The sequence below is a fragment of the Mustela nigripes genome, chromosome X, assembly GCF_022355385.1.
Source record: "Mustela nigripes isolate SB6536 chromosome X, MUSNIG.SB6536, whole genome shotgun sequence".
Taxonomy (NCBI): Eukaryota; Metazoa; Chordata; class Mammalia; order Carnivora; family Mustelidae; genus Mustela; species Mustela nigripes.
The window spans coordinates 96,085,627-96,109,540 of record NC_081575.1 but is presented as its reverse complement, the minus strand read 5'-3'; the positions used below and the strand labels follow the sequence as shown (position 1 = coordinate 96,109,540).

Below are 23,914 nucleotides of genomic sequence, written 5' to 3'. Positions count from 1 at the left end.
GGTTTGTCTCCCTCCCAATTCCATCTTGTTTCATTGATTCTTCTTCTACCCACTTAAGCCCCCTTAAAGCTACCCTGATTAATTTACCAGAATTGTGTCTACTTCTTAGGAAGTATAATGTGCCCTCTATACTCCAAGTCACCCGGAAGAGCTAACAGTATTTTAGAACCTAAAATATGTATAAGTTGGGAGCTGACTCTAGTAGTGGTAAGACTATTAGAAATACAAATTAAATTCTAGACTCTTTGGGGAAAGTTTTAACTTCACTATGCAACCTCTGCCTTACCTTCTTTTCTACACCTCTCAGCAAGGGAAATGCGAAAGTTTATAGGTGGGAGAGTGTGGGAAACTAGCTTTCTCACCTGTAGTACAATCAACAAGGTTAAATCAGTAGGATGAAAAAGATTAGAGTTGCTTATTCATTCTAACCCTTCTCCCTATATGCCCTTCTCCTCTTGGCCATGAACTAATCACCCGGGTGAGGAGCTATCTAAGTCATATTATCTATTTGATCTTCAGTGTTTTCATTTTAAAAAGGAAAAAAAAATGTGCTGAATGGCCTTTGTGGTCTATTCTAGCCTTAAAATTAACATTTTAAATCATTAAAATTTATTATTAATTAACATTTTAAATGACTCTGAGTTCCAAATGCATAAAGAATTGTAAGACTAACCAACTGCAGAAGAAAGTTACTGACCCAAATCTGAATCCATAAATAGGAATGCCAACCAAAATTCACCAGTCTTTTGAGGAAACAGACAAGTTGAAGAAGACAACATAGCCTAGTAAATAAGCAGAGCCCTCTATAAATTCAAATCCTGGCTCTGCCACATATTAACCAAATAGTCTAAGGTAAATAATGCACCCTGTCTGTGCCTCAGTTTCCCAATATGTGCAATGGGGCTAATTATATAGTATCTATGTCATGAAAAACAGGTGGGATATTTTAATTAGAAAAGTGCCTACAAAATATCATTAACTTACTAAACATTAACTTCTATTACTTTGTTCTAAAGTAAATTATATTTGTGAAATAGCAGTAATGCATTTTCAACTTGCAGACTCATGCCAAACACACCCATAACCTACATATATAAATGTTACAGACACTGTCAATTCAAGAATACTATAAGACAGGAGGGTGGTGGGTGGGGTGGGTGAAAGAGAATGAGAGATACAGGCTTCCAGTCACAGAAGGAGTAAGTCAAGGGAATAAAAGGCATAGCAGAGAGAATGTAGTGAATGATACTGTAATGGCATTGCATCGTGACAGATGGTAGATACACTTGAGTTGGGCATAGCATAATGTATAGAGTTGTTGAACCACTATGCTGTACACCTGAAACTAATGTAACATTGCATGTCAGCTATACTCCAAAGACATTTTTCTAAGAATATTATAATAACAAAATGGAAAGTGGCGAGGAGAGAAGAGGAGGAAGTGCAAATGTGATCATTTGTCATCTGTTATATATGGTAGTCAACAGATCTTGTCTAAACCTGATGAAACAAGGTACACCAAGACCACTTAAAGTAAAGCAGGCAACAATTTCAAGAATGAAATGATCAGGGGTGCCCGGGTAGCTCTGTCAGTCAAGCATCTGCCTTTGGCTCAGATCATCTCAAGGTCCTGGGATCAAACCCTGCATCAGGCTCTCTGCTCATCAGGAAGTCTGCTTCTCACTCTGTGTGCACTCTCTCTCTCAAATAAATTCTTTAAGAGATTTTTTAAAAGAATGAAATGATTATATGATAGTAATCAAATTAGAAATAGATGGGGTTAAGAGATAATATTTGTGGGCTTCATATCAAGGAGTAAATCCATCTACTGCCAGACACCAATTATCAGGAAATAAAAATACATACTTATGAAAACTGAGAAAGAATAAAAGAAGTTGCCAACAGTAAGCATTTGTAGGAAGTGGATCGTGATGGGGTGGGGTTGGGGTCATGAAGACATATTCAGGTTTTTTTTTTCCTTAGCACCCCCCTATGTCTCACTTTTTTTTTAAACCACATGCTATGTTATCTCTATGGTAATAAATTAAAATGAAGAATTAGTAAGAAAATTTAATTGTAACATCATACTTATTGCAACTTATCATATATTTTGAGCTCTTTCTAGTCAAGTATCCTTTAGTTTTCCCACAAAAGTAGAATCTGTCTTCCTTTTAACTATACTATAGTCAGCTTGTGCTTTCATATAATACTTCTAATTTCCTACATATTAAGATAAGATTTAGCCTTAAATAGACATAAAGCCATCAATACCCTAATCTTTGGCAAGATTCTTTGTCAATCCCTATGCTCTATAATAAGTGCATGCCATTGTTCTATAGAGCTTAGTCACTCAATTATTGAAATCAGAACACCTCGTGACATTCCTAAGCTTACCAAGGACAATCACCTTGGAACAGAAAGTTCCAAGCATTTTTTTTTCTTTAGATAAACAATATGAACATCTGTCAAAGACAAAAAGAAGAGGGAGATGATTCATGAAAGAGCATTATCAACTGTGAGAAACCTCTTGAAAAGTAACTATGTTATGTATGAAAAGGGAGTTACTGATGATTCATTCAATATGACAGGAGAGAAGATATAAATGATATTCTGAGAGAGAAAGAGTGGGTCAGGGACAGCTGCAGCAGGGCAATCTGGAAATGTTTACTGTATTACAAATATATTCTGAAATTATGAAATACAATATTAACAAACGAACGTAGTGTGTGAACATGCTGGCAGGACTGAAGCCTTCCACTTGAAAGGAAAATGCTGAAGAGCCAACAAGGACTGTCTAACCTGATCCTCGATATTTCTGTTCATCTGCAAACGTGTACATGAACAGCAAGATCAATATGTTCAGGCCGTTACTGTGAAGCATGTGGCTGCATAAATCTGCACTGACTTATCATGCAGAATGAATGCCTCTATTCCTTCTCATCTGGCTGTATTGAAGCTGTGCAGTATTTTTCTTCGTGTCATACTTAGGAAAAACAACGTGTTAACACTGCTTAACATGCCAAATGAGTGTAAGCTTGCCTCCTTTTGAAAATCACGTTGCTGAGTCATTCACCTGGAAATTCAGTCTGGATGGGGTTAATTAAATCCAGCTGGAGCAAGACACCTGACAAAGCTGCTTATTGAGAGAGCATTTGTTCTTGGATTGAGCTTTAGCACGAAGAAAATTTATATTCTGGACTTTTCTAGAAACAAGACTGGCATAGGGCAATGGGAGACTCGCCAAGAAAAGAAAGATCAAAGTGAGAAAAAGATAAGCTGCTTTGAAAATCAGGACAGATGCTGTCCAGTGGCATTTCAAACACAGTTAATAAGGCAATGTATTTGACCCTGGGGATTGAGCTGGATAAAAGAGATGGGTAACAGGAAAACCAAAGCAGATATCCCTTAGCGTGAATGTATTATACATAGAATATATATTTCTATGTTACATATAATATAAATGACTGCATTATATGTACGTATTTCCCACGTTGTTTTGCTTTTTATTGACCTGTTAATAATTCATTTACTAAGCTTCTTTATACAAGAAAAAAGCAAACAATGATTTTGTTATCTTAGAAAATGTAACAGTGTATGGAATACGGTTAAGAACATTTGGTTCACTGTATCACAATGAGTTCTTTTTACGAAGATCCACAGAACTCTCTTTCAGTGCTTTTAAAGCAATTGCCCTGCTGTTCCAGAGCAATTGTTTCTTTTGATATTCTAAGCACTGAGTCATAGAATTAATTGTGGTCTGCTCTTTGCCTTGCTTGCTAAGATGTTCAGAGCCTCTTTTAATCCCGAAATATAAAAAAATACATACAATACTAACACGGAATCTGTTTACAAAGACCAACACCATTCTTCCCCAACTTAGAATATAACCTTGATTTTCAGGAAAAGTCTGAATTTCAAACATGCTGGTCCCCTCTCCCTCCCACCATAACCACATTCATGCTCCAGTATTTTAATATTTCAACAACGAAATGATATATCACATAAAAAATAGGATATTTTTATTCGGTGCATTCCAATTGATAGTCAGATCAATGTGGTTAAGTACATAACATGTCACATAGTAGAAAATGAGCTGGAATCACACTTAAGAAAAAGATAATCCGTCTCAAAATCAATACTTACAAAAATTAGTCAATATCTCAGTAGTCTCCTTACCTATGACTGTGGATGAGAGCGTTCAAAGCCAGCCCATCAGACCAGCTGGTGGTGAAGTTAATGACATTAACCTGTGGATAATTACGAGTTGATTGTCGGACCCAGCTCAGGAGAATCTTTTCACTGTTGGTTTGTTGCAATCCAGCCATGATATTTTTCATTACATTTTTGACCTATGTGTGGAAAGAAATTTTCATAAGAAAATAAGAATTTCATGAGAAAATGCATTCCCTGAACAAGAACCACACAAACTCAAATTTAAATGTCCTAATGTGGGGCGCCTGGGTGGCTCAGTGGGTTAAAGCCTCTGCCTTTGGCTCAGGTCATGATTCCAGGGTCCTGGGATTGAGTCCCGCATCCATCGGGCTCTCTGCTCAGCAGGGAGCCTGCTTTCTCCTCTCTCTCTCTGCCTGCCTCTCTGCCTACTTGTGATTTCTGTCTGTCAAATAAATAAATAAAATCTTTAAAAAAAAAAAATAAATGTCCTAATGTTTGGTAATAGGTAATAGAAATTTTAGAGTCAATTAGTAATGAGGAATAATAGATTCTACCAGGACGGAGTCCATTCTAATTACTTAGGAATGTATTCTGATTGGTTGGTGTCACGATACACCATTTACTGTACACATTTAATATCAGTCCTGGATTCTGTCACATTAAACTATTGATTTTGTGCTTTTAGAATTGCTTATCTTCTTTCAGTGTATATACTAGAGAAGAGTACACAAAAACATCAGACTTGTTATTGACTGAGGACTTAATTTTAGTGTTTTTAGGAGAGAAATAATGGCATGGTGGCTAGGAGAATGAGCTTATTTAATTTAAACTTAGGTTCAAATTTTACATTTGCTATTAACAAATTGTGCTAATTGGGCCATTTAATCTTTTTTAGGCCTGTTTCTTAAATGTAAAAGTTTGTTTTAAGAATTAAAGGACAACTACAGTAAAATAAAATCCCTAGGTTTATACTATTACTTAAAATAATGCAAATTATGTTTACTGACCAAAATGAAAAAAAAGAACAGAAAAATGAGTTTGCCTATTTAAAGTAAAGAACACAAAAAAATCAGCAAAAGAAAAAGTATTTATCCCTAAAAACTGTGAATGTATTGCCTTGAGTTGTTATGTTTGTTTTTGTTCTGTAGTCAGTTTGGTTTCATTTGTTATGGCTTTTTTTTAGGACAGAGCTTCACATGCAATAGAAAAACAAAGGTTACAAATGCTCAAAACATGGATCCAGAACTTTGGCTCATTTATGCAGCCTCTTCGGTTATAGGAAATGACATTTAAGATACTGCTTTTACAGAAAAAAAAAAATATGTTACAAAATCCATCCATACATACACAGTGTAGGTCCCTAGAGGCACATCTTACCTCTCCAGAGGAGGTGAGAGACCCGTTCTGGTGTCCAGAAGCACAGGGCTGGTGCTCCCACTCCCGCCGCCCCCGCAAAGCAACCCAGGATGCTGTCACTGTTATTTCATGGTGTTCTTAATATTCTGGACCTGATAAACGAATCTAAGAGCTCTTCTTTGAAACAGTCTTAGAAGAGTCATGTCACCTGAAGAAGGCATGCTCTCCAAATACGTGAGGTGTCAGTTACTGTCACAGAGACCCATTCTCTCCTAGATGACAGGGCAAAGGTCAGTATGAAGACTGAAGAGGGACCTGGTACTCTCTGAAGAAAAGAATCTTGGAAGGATCATTCTCAACAAAGTGCCTGCTATGAGCAGGGGCACCAAATGCAGACAAAACCACTGGTGCCTGGAGGGCTGTCTTACTAGTTCTCGCACCCCCCACCCTCTCTCCTCCTGCGGTACAAAATGCTTCCTGTGTCAGGTAACAGGCTCTGCCTGCCTTGTCCCCTTACTCTTGTTTTAGGCAGAGAGGTTAAGGGCTTAAGGATGTGCAGCAGATGTAGGGAGAAGGGGAGGAATACTCAAGATGCCCTCACAGGCAGAGTGCTTAGATGGAGCTAGGCCAAGTGGTGTCCTTTTGTGTAATCACCTTGGGGCTGTGGGTGGGCCACTCTGTTCGGGACTTCCGCCGCTGCTCCTGGAGAAGTCACAGCCCCTGTCCCAGCACACATTGTCTCCTGGCCACACTCCAGCCAGAGGAGGCAGGGCTGATGGCCCGTGTGGCTAGGGTTGTAGGCACTGGCAGGACTTCAGAGGCCACAGAGTCGGCACTTTTTCTTCTTCAGCCTTTCTGGCTCTCGCCTGCAGTGTCTCCTCCTCTGAGGAACCTGGCCCCATCTTTAAAGATCATTTGCCCCTTACAAGCAGGAAGGTGGCAAAGAAGCCAGGGGACCTCGCTGCATTGAAAGCCCCATCGGAGAACTTGTTGATCCTACAAGGGAGATAGATAGACGAGGACCACCGCGACACTGTGTAGGAAGTCCATGGTGAAACAGTGCAAGCCCTACCTCTGTCAGCCGCAGGGCATCAGCGAGGGGAGGGAGAGGGCCGGCAGAAGTCCTACATCGGCGCGGGCTGGAAGGGGGCTGCTGAGGACACCACACAGCAGAGGTGACCAAGTACCCCCATGACTCAGCCAGCAGGAGGCGGTCCTTGAGCTAGCACCAGAGGGCGCACTGGAAGCCCTGGAAGCCCTGGCAGCCCGCACTGGAAGCCCTGGCTCTGGTCTGGTTTCAGGTTGGGGTCAGGGTCAAGTTCTGCGGGCGATGAAGCTCTGCCTCCCTCCTGCTCCTACCAGAAGACTGGAGAGAGGTGGAAACCCAGGCCGTGGGAAGGGAGAAAAAGGCCAGACTCTTGGTTTTATTTTTATTAGTTTCTGTGCATGGGATTCTCTCCTAAGCTTTGTGCAAATGATGTATTTCCGAGTCTCATTCTTCTAACTAATCTGAAGCAGAAATCCATTCTCAACACTTTTCTGTGTTTCAAAAATGCAGTGACACCACATTATAGAAAAACTGTCTATATATTCTAGTAGAATCATAATTACTAGGCTACTTTTTAAATATAAGTCAGGCCCCTTATCGTATACCTGAAGGAAATATATAAGTAAATGTGTTGAGTTTTTACCACTAAGGGCTTTCTTTTTGGAAAGTGTAAGGTCCATATACTACCAACATTTGTTCAGATGATGAATATTTATCATATATTCTAAATATGACATTTTATTTTGCTTCTTTATCCATGTAGAAGTTAACAAAGGCCTCAGGGGAAAATACATATTTTATATCTCCAATGTTAGTCATCTTTTTATGAAAGAGTCAATGCAAATTTTAGGATAGACTGTTAAATATAACGTTAAAATACTTAAAAAGGATTTGAGATGATACTTTGTAAATGTGGTAATGATTTGAAGATGTGAAATCTTTGCATATATTTATCACGATCCCTTGATAGCTAAATCTATTATTTAGAGGCAGATTATGCAGTTTTCTTAATTCCTTCTGACCTGCTTATTTAGTCAGTTATTCAGTGAATAAATAGGGCGAATAGTTATGTAAGCTATATCATTTTCTTATCATATTCTAAAGTTATTAGGTGAACAATCTCCATGCACAGTGATTACAAGACATAGACTTTTGTGTCCTGTGCTGAACCAGGGCTGGGCTCAGCACCTACTGGCTCCATGGTGGTGAGCTGCACTGATTGGGCAACCCTCCCATGATGAATTGGTTTCATTTGTGAAATGCTTTGGCCAGATTGCTCTCTATGCACGTAATGTTAAAGGACAACACGGTATTTAATCCAAAACTTCTTTAGCATCATTATGTCATTAATTCAGCTTATCAGCCTCAGCCTCACTACTGCTTCTTCTATTTGGGTACAAATGTTGCTAAGAAAATAATAATGGTAATAATAAAGGGTAATGTAAGATAATCGGTTCTTTTCCTACTTAAAAGGCAATTACCGAGAAATCTTTATTAAGGATCAACTTTCAGTCAGACACTGAGTTGGTCCTAAAGTGAGTCTTAAAGCAGAAAATTTTTCTAACTTTTGGGCATACAGTCCCTAAGCAAGAAAATCAATTTAAACAAATATGTGTGTGTGTGTGTGTGTGTGTGTGTGTGTGTGTGTACAGCTATACGTCTATTTTTAAAAGGAAAAAGTTGAAATGAGCAGTGATTTCAAAAAATGACTAGGAGTTAACTGGGTAAAGAAGGTATGATAGAGGGACGCCTGGGTGGCTCAGTTGGTTAAGCAGCTGCCTTCGGCTCAGGTCATGATCCCAGAGTCCTGGGATCGAGTCCCACATCGGGCTCCTTGCTCAGCAGGGAGCCTGCTTATCCCTCTGCCTCTGCCTGCCATTCTGTCTGCCTGTGCTCACTCTCTCCCCCTCTCTCTCTCTGATAAATAAATAAAAATCTTAAAAAAAAAAAGAAGGTATGATAGAGATGCAGCACCAAGATTGTCCTTTAAAAGGGCGTGTTGCTGCAGCTGTCAAAGCCCACTGCTGTGAGTCCTCTCAGGAACCCAGTGAGTTGGCAGAGTCAAGCCCTTCCTAGGGCAGCCCACATCTAGGGACTGATGAAGGGAAATGGTATAAAGACTCAGCCACGTCAGCCCCACTGAAGACAAAGCTGAAGGGCTATTCTAGCTTCCAGTTCCCCGTGGGGTTGCAAACAGCCCTTGCTGGGAGGAGGGGAGGGGATATCTCAGTTCCAGTGCTTCTCACTCCCTCAAGTACTCGTCCCAAAGGTGTGCCTTAATGAATGTCCTGCCTGCTAAATTCAAGGTCTACTTTCCACAATCCATCCTGTGATGACAAGGAGCCATAGTGGAGGGGTAGGAGTAGAGAGGAGTACAGATAGTCTTCTCCAAGGGAAGGATGGGTGTGTGAAGGAAACTGGAGCAAGAACTGTCTTGCATCCAAGGCGTTAGGTAGGCAGGAGTTTACAGCAAGGGCTTTCAGCAGCACCAAAACCATCGTTGTCTTGTATGATGGGCAAATAATAAATAAATAAACATTGCCATTTAAAGTAGCCCTGGATTTGAGTATCTCCTTTGACTTAGCCAGCAAAGGGGGGGACCTGACCTCAAATAGCACACTACTGTTTGCAGGATATGTTTGTATCTCCAGCTGGTTGTAAGAGCTGAGCTGACCACCCTAAAAAGGAAGGTCTGCACTTAAAGAAGAAAAAGATGCCTAACACACGTTGTCTGTTTCACAGTTTTGTCCAGAGCTGTTTATTTCTCAATAGAGGCATTATTTTTCAGACTAACAATTTTATTTACATGGAAACTGGAAAAAAAAAAAAAAAAAACAGTGACCGGAAAGATAGGGTAGGCATTCCTGAGCTTTTACAAGTGCAAAGAGAAGTCCGCATGGCACTGGTAGTAACATACCATGTGGCACTGGAACAAAAGATTCACATCCTTCCATCTCTTAATGCCATTTTCAATCTGTTAGATCCAGAAAGTACATTAGGTTGGTCGGTGCTGAGATTCAATGGCTTTTTTGACTACTTAATAGGAAGGCAAATACCTATTCTCAGTGAAAACACCTCCTGGGATTCAATGGGTTACGATGAGTATTGTGCAGGAAGAATTTTTGTAAGCATTTTTAGTAGTTTTAAGAGAACTAAGCAGGGTGATAGAAGAGAGATAAGATAAGGAGGCAGAGGCTGAGAAGAGTCTACATCCTTGCAATCACGAGGATATGGTGACTCAAGGACATCAGTGTAAAATAACAGACTCTAAGAGAGGTCTTAGACAAGGAAAGAGTGTAAAATCATTCCTTCTGGTATTCCATAATATGAAAGTCCCCTCTATATGCTAATTTTCAAAAAATGAGCAAGCTCACAAGCAAATGAAAAAAAAGTATCAGGGTAGTTTTGAAACTATATTGCAATGATTGGAGATAGAGTTGGAAAGGGTTTCAAGAAAATAAGTGTGAGGTCATATCAGAGACAGTTTGGGTCAAAAATACAATTACAATAGCCTTTTGGGTCTCTGTGCATGCCTAACTTTTCATGCCGGCTCTGTCATGACCAACATCTATGCAACTTTAGTGTCTTCTGCAAGATGGGGTCCCTCCATGAACTATTTGTTACTAGATCATAAGATAAATACAATAGTCCATTAGTAACTTCTGTAACAATTTTATAAGGTTCTCATACATCTGTTGAGTTTAATTTTAAAATGGCTTGGGTTTTCGGTATCTTTTTATTTCATTTTTGTAGTGCTTCAGTGTTATTATGATTTACACACAATGGAAAAGGGGAAAAAACTGTTCTTTCCTCAAGAGAATTTGAGAAGTACTCAGCAACAGAAATAAACCAGTTTGGTGGGGGGGCCCTATGTTGCCTTGCTCATTTTATTTGACACCATCACTATGTGGAAAAGGCCCAAAATTGGGAATCTCGGGTTCATTTAAAATTCTCATGCTCTGTTTTCTGTCGTCATCCACTATGCTGTCCTCTATCTCTTCCCATATTTTTAAAAAATATTTTATTTATTTATTTGACAGAGATCACAAGTAGGCAGAGATGCAAGCAGCGGGGGGTGGGGGGCGGCAGAAGCAGGCTCCCTGCTGAGCGGAGAGTCTGATATGGGGCTTGATCCCAGGACCCTGGGATCATGACCTGAGCCAAAGGCAGAGGCTTTAACCCACTGAGCCACCCGGGCGCTCTGATCTCTTCCCATATTGCTGTGATATAAGATTGAGCCTGCTCAGAGTGTTTCGAACAAAAGGATATGGGCGTCAATTGGCTCGATATGTGGGTCAGTTCACCTGCTGAGTTGAATAGGTATCCTTCTGGTCTATATACTGACTCTGAGCAGGAGCAAAGTACAGTTTAAGTTAAGTCAACCCTACTAAATGAAGTAGTGATACTTGCTACAATAAGGATAAACCTCAAAGATTATGTTCAGTTAAAGAAACTATATATAAAAGAACACTTATTATATCATTTCATTGACATGAAATGTCCAAAAAGGCAAACATAGGAACAGAAAATAGATAAATGGTTGCCCAGGGCTGAGGGTTGGAGTGGGGTGTGACCATAAATAAGCATAAAATGGACACGTGCTAAAATTAATTGTTTTCATGATTTTACAACCTTGCAAATATCCCAAAAATCTTTGATGGATTGGGGAAAAAACCATTCCTTACTCAAAATAATTTGAGAAGCCCTGGGAAAGAGAACTAAACCAGTCCGTACGCTTTGAATTTTATACTTAGAATGGGTAAATTTATGATATATAAACTACATATCAAAATTGTTTTATAAAAAAATTAATCTCTGCTAGTAAAAAAGCAGACATCCCAATTTTCCTTCAGAGTCTTAACATATGAGTAGAAAAATCCAAGCAATCAAAATTATTCATATGATACACCTTTAGTGACAATGGCATAGTGCACTGCCTTGCAGATGATCTCTTGTTTAATCCTGACAAGAAATATACATGTTAATTATTATTTTTCTATTTTGACAGTGAGGGAATTATGGCCCAGAAACGGATGGCATTATACCCAATGTCACTACCAGATGGTGAATGGGAGAATTGAAATTTCAGCCCATGCTGGTCTGAGTGAAAAAATGTATACTCTTTTCTCTAAACCAAATGACCTTTGATCTGTTTTACAGAGGTCCAATAAGTATAGACATTCAGAAAACCCTATGCGGAGGTATTTAGAAAAAAATGCAATTCTGAAAGCAGATTATGAAGTTAGTTTGTATGTACAATATATATATATAGATAATAATATCCCACCAATCTTTTATTGACATTAATTTATGTTGAGGAATACAAAGGATTTGTAAAGTCTCATTCATTTGGTAGTGATTAATAGTTTTTACGAAATTACGTAGTTTCCCATGAGGACAAGTTATAGAAGACACATATTTGTGAAAAATATTTTTATTAACCTATTGATAAGATATTTTTTGGCTCATCTCCACACGTGGAAATAAAATTTAGAAAAAAAATGTTTCTGCAAATGTTCTAGAACCTGTTTTATAATTTGATGATCCTTCACATTTCAAATGACATCAGTTGTGCCAGTTTGAAAGGCAGTGCTATGGACAGGGGCTTTGTATTGCTAGAGGTATGTATGTTTGCTTTGCAGGTGAAGGGTAAAAATGAAAGGAAGGATCAGCAACATTTGACACAAAAAGGAAACATTCATCAGGATTCTTACCTGCCAGTGGAGGATTATATTCCAGATCAAACCAAGAGTCAGTTTGTGATTTCCATCTACTATGTCAGTGCTTCCAATATTCACTAAATCAACCTGTTAAAGATAAAGAGAAAACATTTGAAGGAAAGAGACAAAATGTCTATTTGGAAAGAAAACAAAATGTGAAGGTAATTGCATTTAGCTATTTTCAGAGCCTAAGCATTATTACAGCTTTTAAAAAATAATCTAAAAATGAAACAAAATGCATTTTTCAATGCACTCTTTTTAACAAACAAGTGCCCCTGGACACATTTACAAAGAGATAGGAAATGAATGTACGTTTAGTATATAAATAGATTACTGCAGATTAAAGAGTCCAATCAGAATATCTTCAAATAACATGTATAACAATGATAATTCATAAAGGATGCCTAAAATTAATAACTGATTCCTAATACAAAGTTGAAACTCAATAAAAAGAAATTTCATCAGTCCTTTGATGTTGCTCAAAGGAGTGCTATTATAATCAGTCATAGCTGAATTTAACTAAAATGCCCTTGCTTTAGAAACATATATTCAAATTCTAATAAATAATGGAGCTATGGTGAGCTCTCTTTGTTCTATCTATGACTGGGTTTGGGAATCAAAATTTAAAAAAAAAAAAATTAAAGTTTGCTTTAAATCCTGTCTCCTGTCCTTTATGTTTCTAATATGTTTAGGCAGAGTCAGGTTAAACATAAGCATCAGACATATAAGTGCATGAGAAGATGTTCAGCATTATTAACCATTAAGAAAATGCAATTTATATCCACAATGAGCTAACACTATACCCATCATAATGGCTAAAATTTTAAAATAGTGACAACATCATATCCCACTGAGGATATGGACAAACTGGATCACTCATGCATGGCTGGAAGAAATGAATGGCACAGGCACTCTGGAAAACATTTTGGCACTTTCTTGCAAAACTCAGCATGGGTTTAGCATACAATCCAGCAATTGGGCTCTTAGGCTTTTATACCAAAGCAACGAAAACTTATATTTATATAAAATCTATGTGCATGTGTTCATACCATCTTCATTTGTAACAGTCAAATGCAGCCATCTGGGAGAACAGCCCACATGCCCTTCAAGCATGAATGGTTAAACAAGCTGTGGTACATCCATACCATGGAATACCACTCTACGATGAAAAGGAACAAACTACTGACACACAGAGTAACTTGGGTGAATCTCATGGGAAGTATGCTGAGTTGAAAAAACAAAGCCAATCTCAAAGCGTGATGTATAGTATGGATTCAATATAACAGTTTTGAATAGACAAAGTTCTGGAAATGGAGAAAAGGGTAGCAATTGCCAGAGGCCAGAGATCGGGGTGAGTGAGTTGGGTAGGTGGAGGTGGTCATAAAAGGGCAGCATGAAGGGCCCCTGGGTGGCTCAATCAGTTAAGTGTCTGCCTTTGGCTCAGGTCATGATCTTAGAGTCCAGGGATCAAGCCCCACATCGGGCTCCCTGCTCAACAGGGAGTCTGCTTCTCCCTTTGCCCCTCACCCCAGTCAACCTCTCTCTCTCTCTCTCTCAAATAAATAAAATCTTTAAAAATAAAAATTTAAAAAAATGAAAGGGCAGCTCGAGGGATCCTTGTGGTGATGGATGAGTTCTGCATCTAGTCTGTGATGGTGGATACACACTTGTACATGTGTGATAATGCACAGAATTAAAAATACCTGTGTATGCATATGTGAGTGCAAGCAAAATTCAGGAACTATGAATAGTACGAGTGGCTTATATCAATGCTGATGTGTGTAGTAATATCATCCCATAGTTTTACAGTATATTACCACTGGGATAAATCTTGGCTAAAGGATCTCTCGCTATTATTGCTTACAACTACATGAGAATTTACAACTATCTCAAAGTGAGAAGATTATCTAAAAAATGGGCATCTGGGGATACTTTAACAGGATAATACATCAAAATAAAACAAATAAGTACCTTCAGATTAAGGTCTATAGAGTGGGTGTGAAACTGTTAGAACAGTAGTGAGGGTTAAGAAGTAACTCAGATTTCTTTCCCCATTTACTGTCTTTGGCTGACTATTCCCTTTGGTTGAATTTCTTTTGGTTGCCTCAAGGATCCTGCCAATTTGTCCTGTCCTGAGGGCAGCAACCTGAGAGAGTTGCCCACTCCTCATCCTCCCTGGATATCTTCTCTAAATAGCCACGAGTCATTTTGATTAAACCTTTCATCTTCTCAGGCTCTAAACCCTTACTGGTCAACGTGTCACTCCGATCTGTCTTTCCCATTTATTTATTCCTTAAGTAAGATGGGTTTGCCACTCTCTCGCTCAATGGCGAATTATATTCCTTATCATTCACCTTAATATTCTAAATGTTATTACAACTTGAAAATATGAAGCTTTCTGGGAAATCCAGGTGAAAACAATAAAAAAGGATACCCTTTTGTATAATTGTCAAATCACTCCCAATTACACCTCCTATAAACTTACTTACAGGCCTAGTGGATAATCAAATAATCAAAATTATTTTAGTATCCCAACAATATAAACATTATTGGTGTGGTGGCTTAAAACAAATGAAAAATATAGAAAATAATGTAGAATCATTTGAACAAGGGCAGAAGATCAAGATACAAGTCCAGAGTTGAATTCCACATATATTTTATAGTAGAGGATATTACTGAGCTATGCAATCATTAGATGTGAGGATTGGTACCATCAGGAATTTCCAGAGAAGTCAGCCTGAAGTAGTATGAAAATAGACATTTCACTAAAGCTCAGTTGAGAAGTGGATAAACGGATGTCCTGAAAACTGGTTAATATGAAAGACTTTGACTTTCTTGGGTAGAGGAAAGTCAAAGCGATACTGCCAGTATAAGGTATTACATGTCTATTTATTTCTGTAGTGCAGATGCTTTCTGTTGTACACTTGAATTTCAGGAGGAGCCTATGCAAGTTTGCCCTAATTCAGTATGCTATTGTTAATTTTAATATTTCAAATTACTGAGCATTCACATAAATTTGTCCTATACAGGTGAATAATAATTTGCTATAATATTGTTGAACTGAACAAAGTAGAATACAACAAGTTTCTAGAATTTATTAGGGAAACAAAAAATAGAGATCCCAGGGGAGATTAATAGCTCAAAAACAAGAAAGAACCATGATCTACATTTCACTTGGAGATTTCTTATGTGGCAGAAAAGGAAGGAGTTCCTCCACATGGAAAAGCTACTATAAATTTATCATTTGATTCACTGATGCATTCATTCAACAAATACATTTTGGATACATGTCAGGCACTGATGTACTTAGAGCACAAAGGAGAAAAAATGTTCTTGCTTTCTGGAACTTAACTATAGTGAGAATGATAATTAGACATACATTGTTGAAAATTCAGTTACTTTAATGGAGAAGATGTGATTATTATTATTATTATTATTTTTTAGGAGACAGACCTATACTGGAGAAATCACTGCTGGTAGTTATGTTTGGACTTGCCATAGGGATCATCCTGTGGAGACTTAGAGCAAGTAACAGGCATGCCTAGATCGACTTTCATAAGCTTTCTCTCTGTATCAGCAGGGAGAGAGTTCTGCTTTTTCTTTATCGTCATAAAATCCCTCCTAAGATCCAATCTCTATTATATCCAGGTACTGTGCTCAGCTTTGAATAATTTTTTTAAAAAAAAGTTCATAAGCTAATAGCAGGGCACACAATAGAAACTAATTAAAATTAAATAGGATCTAGAAATTCCACTTCCAGATATATCCCCAAAGAACAGCAAGCAGGGACTTGAACAGATATCTGTATACCATTATTCATAGCAGGGTTACTCAAAATAGTCAAAAGGTGAAAACAACACAAATGTCCATTGACCAACGAATGGACAAGCAAAAATGTGATATATACGTACAATGAAATATTATTCAGCCTTAAAAAGGAAGGAAATTCTGACAAATGCTACAACATAGACGAACTTTGAAAACACTGTGTTAAGTAAAAATATCCAGCCAGACACAAAATGAGAAATATTATATGACTCCACTTATATCTGATGCCTAGAAAAGTCAAAATATATAGAGAAATAAAGTAGAATAGAACTTATCAGGGCCTGGAGAAAAGGGGAATAGGAAGTTACCGGTAAGAGTTTCAGTTTTTTAATGATGAAAATTTTGGAGATGTATAGTGTTGCTAGGTGCATACCAATGGGAATGTACTTAATGTCACAGAAGTAAATGGTTAAAAAGTTGCTTTACATGGTAAATTTTATGTTAGGTCTCTTTTATTACATTAAAAATAAATAATAAAAGAAGCCATTGGAAGACACATGCACACAGAAGCCATAGACAATATCTAAAGGAGGGTGCACGGATGTTCCAATAACATTTATAACAATGGGGAAAATAGGTAACTGTGTCTCATGGAGACTCCGTGGAGAGAAAGAAAATATATATTATGGCAGGGTAGCAAAAGAACAAGAAGATATTCAGTATTTATTGAATCTGTGAAGAAGGAACCTAAAGACTGGAAGAAAGAAAGTGGCAGGCAGAAAAGGCATGCCAAGAAGATCCCACATGACCGAAGATAGGGAGATGGGATAAACCGTATTATCTGATTGGGACTTAGAAGTACTGTGCTCAGGGACAATGTGGGATGGGGTAAAATTGTTCAACTATCTGGGACAGGATTATGAAGAATCTTTAAAACCTAATTCACACAAGGAACTGACTGTTAGAGAGGAGTTAATAAAGTAGAGAGGCAATAGCAGCAGCAAAATTGTATAGATCTCGGCTAACTGTTATAGGCCCTAAACAATAGCATAGATCATTTATAGATATCTCAAAAACCAATACAAAGAAGCTTAAACTTTTGTCAGAGACAACAACCTTTCTCACAATTCTGAACTCTAACAAATGTGCATTTTATAATAACATATTGCATCTTTAATTACAACTTTACAAATAACGTGGTGATAACCACATAGCCATCTCTTTAGTCAACTTTCAATAAACAGAGCAGAGCATTAAATCTTAGTTTTGTGGAGAAAGTCTGTAGACAGTTACAATAATGCTATCCAATTTATGTAACTTTGTTGATTTAAAATTATATTTTGTTAGTTTAGTTTTTTCCTGCCAGTATTATTCACTATGTCATCAGAGTCAATGGGACATGGACCCATTCATTGGTGGTCCCTGCCCTAGAGCACTGTAAGTAAATACCATGGTTTGTAAGTGGCGATTCACTTATACATTCTCTATTTCATATGCCTCAGGGGCTGGCTCTTATCCCACTGCAGTTTGTACCAATCATCATTCCTATCCAAAGGTCCAAACTTGATTAAGTCATGTTGCCATAAGGGGGTATCGCATTGTAAGAAACACTACCATAACCACTATTGAGTGGCAAACTAGATACCAATCTTGGTGTTGTTTTCTATTTATGTGTGTATATGTAATCTATTTTTGTTCTTTTTAGAAATATTTCATGGCTTTATGTATAGTCACATGAATATATTTTACGGAAATGCGCGAGTGAGATCTCACACATGCATCTCTCCTGCTTTTCTTGAGGCTAGTTTTCTTTTCAGTTTTTGCTTGCCCCTCTTTCTTCCCCTGACTTCTTTCCTAACCTGACCTAAAAGACTTTCATATTTTCTCCCTATTCATATGATCTCTGTATATGTGAGTGTGTATGTGTGTTATCATAAAGGCACAAATATGCAGGGTTTTATATTCTCCCCAAAATAGCATATTATTCAGATTCTATTGAATATTGCTTTTACCAAACAACAATCCCTTTTATTCATTCATTTTAATGGCTGCATAAGATTCATAGTTTAGGCGTATCCTAAAGTATTTAGCCAGTTCCCTGTTAGTGGACATTTATTTTGTTTCTACATTTGTAATATTTGTTTTGTTTTGCCACTTAATATAATATTGCAACGGACATCTTGTACCTAAATTCTCAGATAACTGATGCTTTTATCATTACAATAGCTAGTCCCGGAATGTATTTTCTAGAGCAAAGATACACACACATATATATATCATATATATATATATATTTTTTAAATTTTGATGGCTTTTTCTTTTTTTATTTTTATTTTTTAGAGAGAGACAGAGAGATAGTGAGCACGAATGGGGGGCTATGTTAGGGGAGGGAAAGAGGGAGAAGCAAGCTCCCCACTGAGTAGGGCTCCATCCCAGGACCCTGGGTTCAGGACCTGAGCCACAGGCAGACACTTAACTGACTGAGCCACCCAGGCACCTTAGTAGGATTTGTTTGTTTGTTTTTTAATAAAAAGGTTTTAGCATTTAATATTTTAACCAGCAATGTGTATGAATGGGCTCTTCCCTTCCCAGCAATAGATGTTTTTGATTTTCATTTTGCCTGTCTGATGAGTAAAAAGATTTTGCATTGTTTATTTATTTCCATGATTCTTACTTCTTCTGGAATATCTCTTTGTATGGCTGATGATTACAATTTCATCTGTAAGTTGTCTGTTAATACAGTTTGTTCATTTTTCTATAGATACTTTTTCTTCTTAATTTTAAAAGCTCTATGCAACTAGTAGCTAACATGTATTATTTACTACATGTAAGACATATTTTAATCAAGTTCAACAATCTAATTTTGTATTCATAAGTGAGATTGTCTTATATATTTTTAATTTAATTTTATGTTTCCTGACTTTTGGTACTATAGTTATTCTGATATCACAAAAGGAATTGCATTGTTTTATCTTCTTACATACTTTGGAATACCCTAAAATATAGGAATTACTTTTTCTTTAAGGATTAGGTTAAACTCACATGTGAGAATCCTGGTATATATTTCCATGGTAAGTCTCTAATACTTAATATTTTCTGAAGTAATTGTTGTAGTTTAATTCTCTGCTATTCTTATGTCAATTTTAGTAATTTGCATTGTTCTAGGAGATCATCCATGTCTCAGATTTTTCAAAATTAATTTCCCAGAATTGCTTATAATATTCTCTCAGTTTCTTCTGAACCTGTGGTTGCACATCCTTTTTCATTACTAATCTTGTCTATTTTTCATTCTCTTCTTATTTTTTTTGTTAGGATTAGAAGAGGTTTATCTCTTTTGTTGATTTATTCAAAGGGCTAGCTTTTGAACTCAATTCATCCTATATTTTTCAGTCTTCTATTTTGAATTTACTTTTCATTATTGTTTTTCCTTTTATAATCTCTGAAGTTATATACTTATTTTATCTCTATCTTAAAAAAAAAAAACTTAAGCCTATGAGGTCCTCCCTGAATACAGCTTTCACTGCCCACATTGTCATCACTGTAAAAATATGAGACAGTTATTATTTTATATACATTTCACCTAGAAGAAAACAGAATGCCAAATGTACATGGAGCTTTCACAAGGTCAGATTTAAAACCAGGTCTGGATATGAGAGATAATTCCTTAATTAAATCTAGAGAATTCTTCATTAAGTGCTTTAATAGGCTCTCTCTAAATTAAAAAATATTGCATACCACCATTTAGGCAAGGAATATTATTTATTTTGGTTATGTTTTATATCTTTTCAAATTGCCAAGGACTATAAGAAATAATAATAATCACTAAGGCTCTAGGAGAGGGAGGGATATTTGGCCATGCCTCAAAGGGACTGTTCATGGTCTTTTTATTACTATTGAATGCCTCATGTCGACAGTCTAGCCCATTTTGACTCTGAATTCTCACATGCTTGGTGTTTTGATAATGCCATATTTCCTACTATGTAGCTAAGAATGATGTTGTTCTTATAAAACAATATCATTACTATCTACTCTTAAATAATCATGTGCACAATGGCTTCTTTTAAATACCTTCCTGATATGTGCTCTGCAGTTACATCTTTCAAGGATTCTCAGTCCAATTTCTAAATAATCATGGAAAGGAGAAACAAAAACTGAAATATGTTAAAATCTATATTAAATGGGGAAGCCTGGGTGGCTCAGTTGGTTAAGCATCTGCCTTCAGCCCAGGTCATGATCCCAGGGTCTTAGGATAGTGTCCCACATTGGGCTCCTTGCTCAGCTGGAAGACTACGTCTCCCTCTTCCTGCCGCTCCCTCTGCTTGTTCTCTCTTTCTCTCTGACAAATAGATAAATAAAATCTTAAAAAAAAAAAATAAAATAAATAATAAAATCTGTGTTAAACGAATAATTACATGTCTAGTAAGCAGAACAAAAACATTTATATGACATATATGTTAATATATAGAACCAGTGTGTGTGTGTTTGTGTGTGTGTGTATCAGTATTGTGACCACCACTGAATAGCAGGAAATTCAATATTGAGGTCACAAAGGATGCCCAAAGTTATGTTTTCCTGTTTGCAGAATGAAAGCATTTGATACTAAATGAATAAGTGTGAAAGTTGATATTGCGTGCGAAAATTAAGTAGCATGCATTGAATTTTTACAGACACAAGTTCGCTTATACATGAAGATTGGCTTTATGAGTTCCTGAAAATAGGCCTAAGACTTTACTCATAATGTAACATTAGATTCTGGCTCAGAGTTTTGCAGTGTTCTCTGTGCAAGAAGCTTTATTCAAACTTAATTTTAGAGGATAGAAAATTCTCACCATTTGTCTTACTATAACAGAACCTTCTTATAGCTCTAATAGAATATTTAAATGTCAACTCTTAGGAAAATAACCCTTGACTCAGGATGCACAAACTGCAAAAAAAAAAAAAAAAAAAAAAAAAAACCACCTAGGAAACGTAATGAATTCACTTTCAAAATACAGTAGTCTAGTGTTATCATGTGAAGACACAAAGTAGAGGGAATTTCTTTTTTGTGCCCACATTAATCTTAGACAAAAGCACTAGATTTCATACAAAAATATATATTTAGTAATTTTAAGGTTAATAATAAGTATTTCACAAATCAAAATAAAAATGAGATACCACCTCACACCAGTCAGAATGGCTAAAATTAACAAGTCAGGAAATGACAGATGCTGGCGAGGATGTGGAGAAAGGGGAACCCTCCTACACCGTTGGTGGGAATGCAAGCTGGTGCAGTCACTCTGGCAAACAGCATGGATGTTCCTCAAAAAGTTGAAAATAGAGCTACCCTATGACCCAGCAATTGCACTACTAGATATTTACATAAAGGATACAAATGTAGTGATCCGAAGGGGCACCTGCACCCCAGTGTTCATAGCAGCAATGTCCACAATAGCCAAACTGTGGAAAGAGCCCAGACGTCTATGCACAGATGAGTGGATAAAGAAAAGGTGATGTGTGTATGTGTGTGTGTGTGTGTGTATGAATATTACCCAGCCATAAAAAAAATGAAGTCTTATCATTTGCAATGACATGCATGGAACTAGAGGGTATTATGCTAAAAGAAATAAGTCAATCAGAGAAAGACAAATATCATATGATTTCACTCATATGTGGAATTAGGAAAACAAAACAGAGGATCATAGGGGAAGGGAGGGAAAAAATAAAATAAGATAAAATCAGAGAAGGAGACAAACTATAAGACTCTTAATCTCAAGAAACAAACTGAGGGCTGCTGGAGGGGAGGTGGGGGGATGGTTTAACTGGGTGATGGACATTAAGGAGGACTCGTGATGGAATGAGCACTGGGTGTTATATAAAACTGATGAATCACTGAATTCTACCTCCGAAACTAATAGATTTTAAATAAAATAAATAAAAGTAACATGATAAATAAAAAAAAAACAAAATTAAACATGATACTAAACATCTGAAAAATATACATATATATGTATATATATACATATATATATATAATTAGTGTGTTAACCACTGAGCTATGAGGAAAAATTCTCTTTCACTGTTTAGTCAAGAAAGCAATGTTCATTTTATCCCAGGTTTTATTTTATACCAGGTTCCTTCAGGGCATAGATGCAGTCTAGCATTGTCAATAATATTTTCTACAAGTCAAATTTATATATCCCACGGTGGTTATAGTAAAAGGATTTATATATACATTATATTGATATATTTAAGATTTAAGAATACTGAAGAAAACCATAAGATTTAAAGCATATCTGAAATATGATGGTTTAGTGAAAGGCGATTACTGACCTGGGCCAGTTTATATTATTTTTAATTAGCTTTACAGAAAGAGGAATAGCACATCGAATGTGAAATGCTACACATTGACTTTAGTAAGAGGCACATTTGACATAAAAATAATCGTAATAGCCAGGTCAAATAATGAAGATGAAAGTTCTTAGGGCAGAGCAGAAGGAAGAAAAACGATGAATAACAGCAAGGGAGTGCTATTCCTATGATAAAGTTTTAATGAATTTTTTCACACTTTTTAAACTTTGCGGGAGCAGGGAGATGGATAAACCTTCCCAGTTTTAGTTTGTGAATCATTTAAGCATTTGCAGTTCTAACTTGGAAGTTGTAGAGTTATAGCTCATTCAACATGGGAGCCATCACCATTCCAAAAAATGGTATCAGCCACTTCTTGCCTTTTTAGACAATCACATGGGAAATTTCAAAGCTACAGACACTAATGAAAACACATTCTGTGTCATTCAGCTAAATGAAATTAGGTTAGAGCTAGGAGGTCCCTCACATGGGTTTCAAAAGATGTGGTTCTTTAATACCTTTCAGATTTCAGGATTTATCCTAAGAAGTCACTTTAGTTCCTTGATGTGCAGAATGCAATGTGAACATTTTTTTGAATTCCGGAAGGGATAGGGGACAAAGGTCAGCCATGGTTTTCCTCATCAGTCTAAGTATGTGAGTTTAATGAAAAAATTATGCAAATTAAATCTTATGACTTCACACAGAATGACATGAGTTCAAAAGGAACCATGAAATGTCATCTTTAAAAATTTGGGTAGATTTCCTTAACCAGATTCTTAAACAGTGACTAACAGTTAAGAAACTATCGTGCATTGGAATTTATTATATAAAGATCCTTCCTGATACTTAGACCTCATTCAGATACTTCTCCCTTCTATTTATTTGGCTTTTCGTACCCATACATTTCTCTCTATTAAATTTCTTGTAACTGAGAATTTCATTCCAACATTCTAGACAACTAGGATTTGCTTTTAAAATGTGTGAAGCACTTTTTATAGAACATCTGCAATTGTGCAGTCAAGCTAAAGAGACTTCTCTTTAAGTTCAAGAGAAATTCCTCAAATATTTATGTAATCCTTCCAAATATAATGCATTTAAATGATCAAAAATGCAGGAAAAACAAAGTAGTTTTGCTGTTTTTGCAGCATGTGCTTTTATACTGTGTTTAAAATTTATGTAAAATTTTAAGACTTATAGATATAAATCATATCTATTTTTCCATTGAGAGATGAATGTACTGAATCTTTCATAATTCGATGATGAATAGTTCAAAATACACGACATAAAGGGTGGGCTGCCTTAGCTTTTGAGGACTTGGCTCTTTATTCCCTCTCATATTTCTATCTTGCAAAGAGCACTTTTTAAAATTTTATACAAATATGGAAGTTTATATTAGAAAACACCTTTTTTATTTTATTTTATTTTATTTTTAATTTTTTTAAATTTCTTTTCAGCGTAACAGTAGTCATTGTTTTTGCACCACACCAAGTGCTCCATGCAATCCGTGCCCTCCCTTATTAATACC

General features: G+C 36.7%; 1 protein-coding gene across 1 annotated transcript in view; it reads right to left on the bottom strand.

The window, feature by feature from the left end:
* The window catches only part of DMD (dystrophin), a 1,970,015-nt gene that overhangs the window by 1,672,342 nt on the left and 273,759 nt on the right, over window positions 1–23,914 (bottom strand). The window contains exons 5-7 of the mRNA XM_059385278.1: window positions 12,292–12,384; window positions 4,177–4,349; window positions 2,395–2,462 (exon numbers count right to left, since the gene is read on the bottom strand). Coding sequence (XP_059241261.1) covers window positions 2,395–2,462; window positions 4,177–4,349; window positions 12,292–12,384 — 334 coding nt within the window. The remainder of the gene's footprint in view (window positions 1–2,394; window positions 2,463–4,176; window positions 4,350–12,291; window positions 12,385–23,914) is intronic.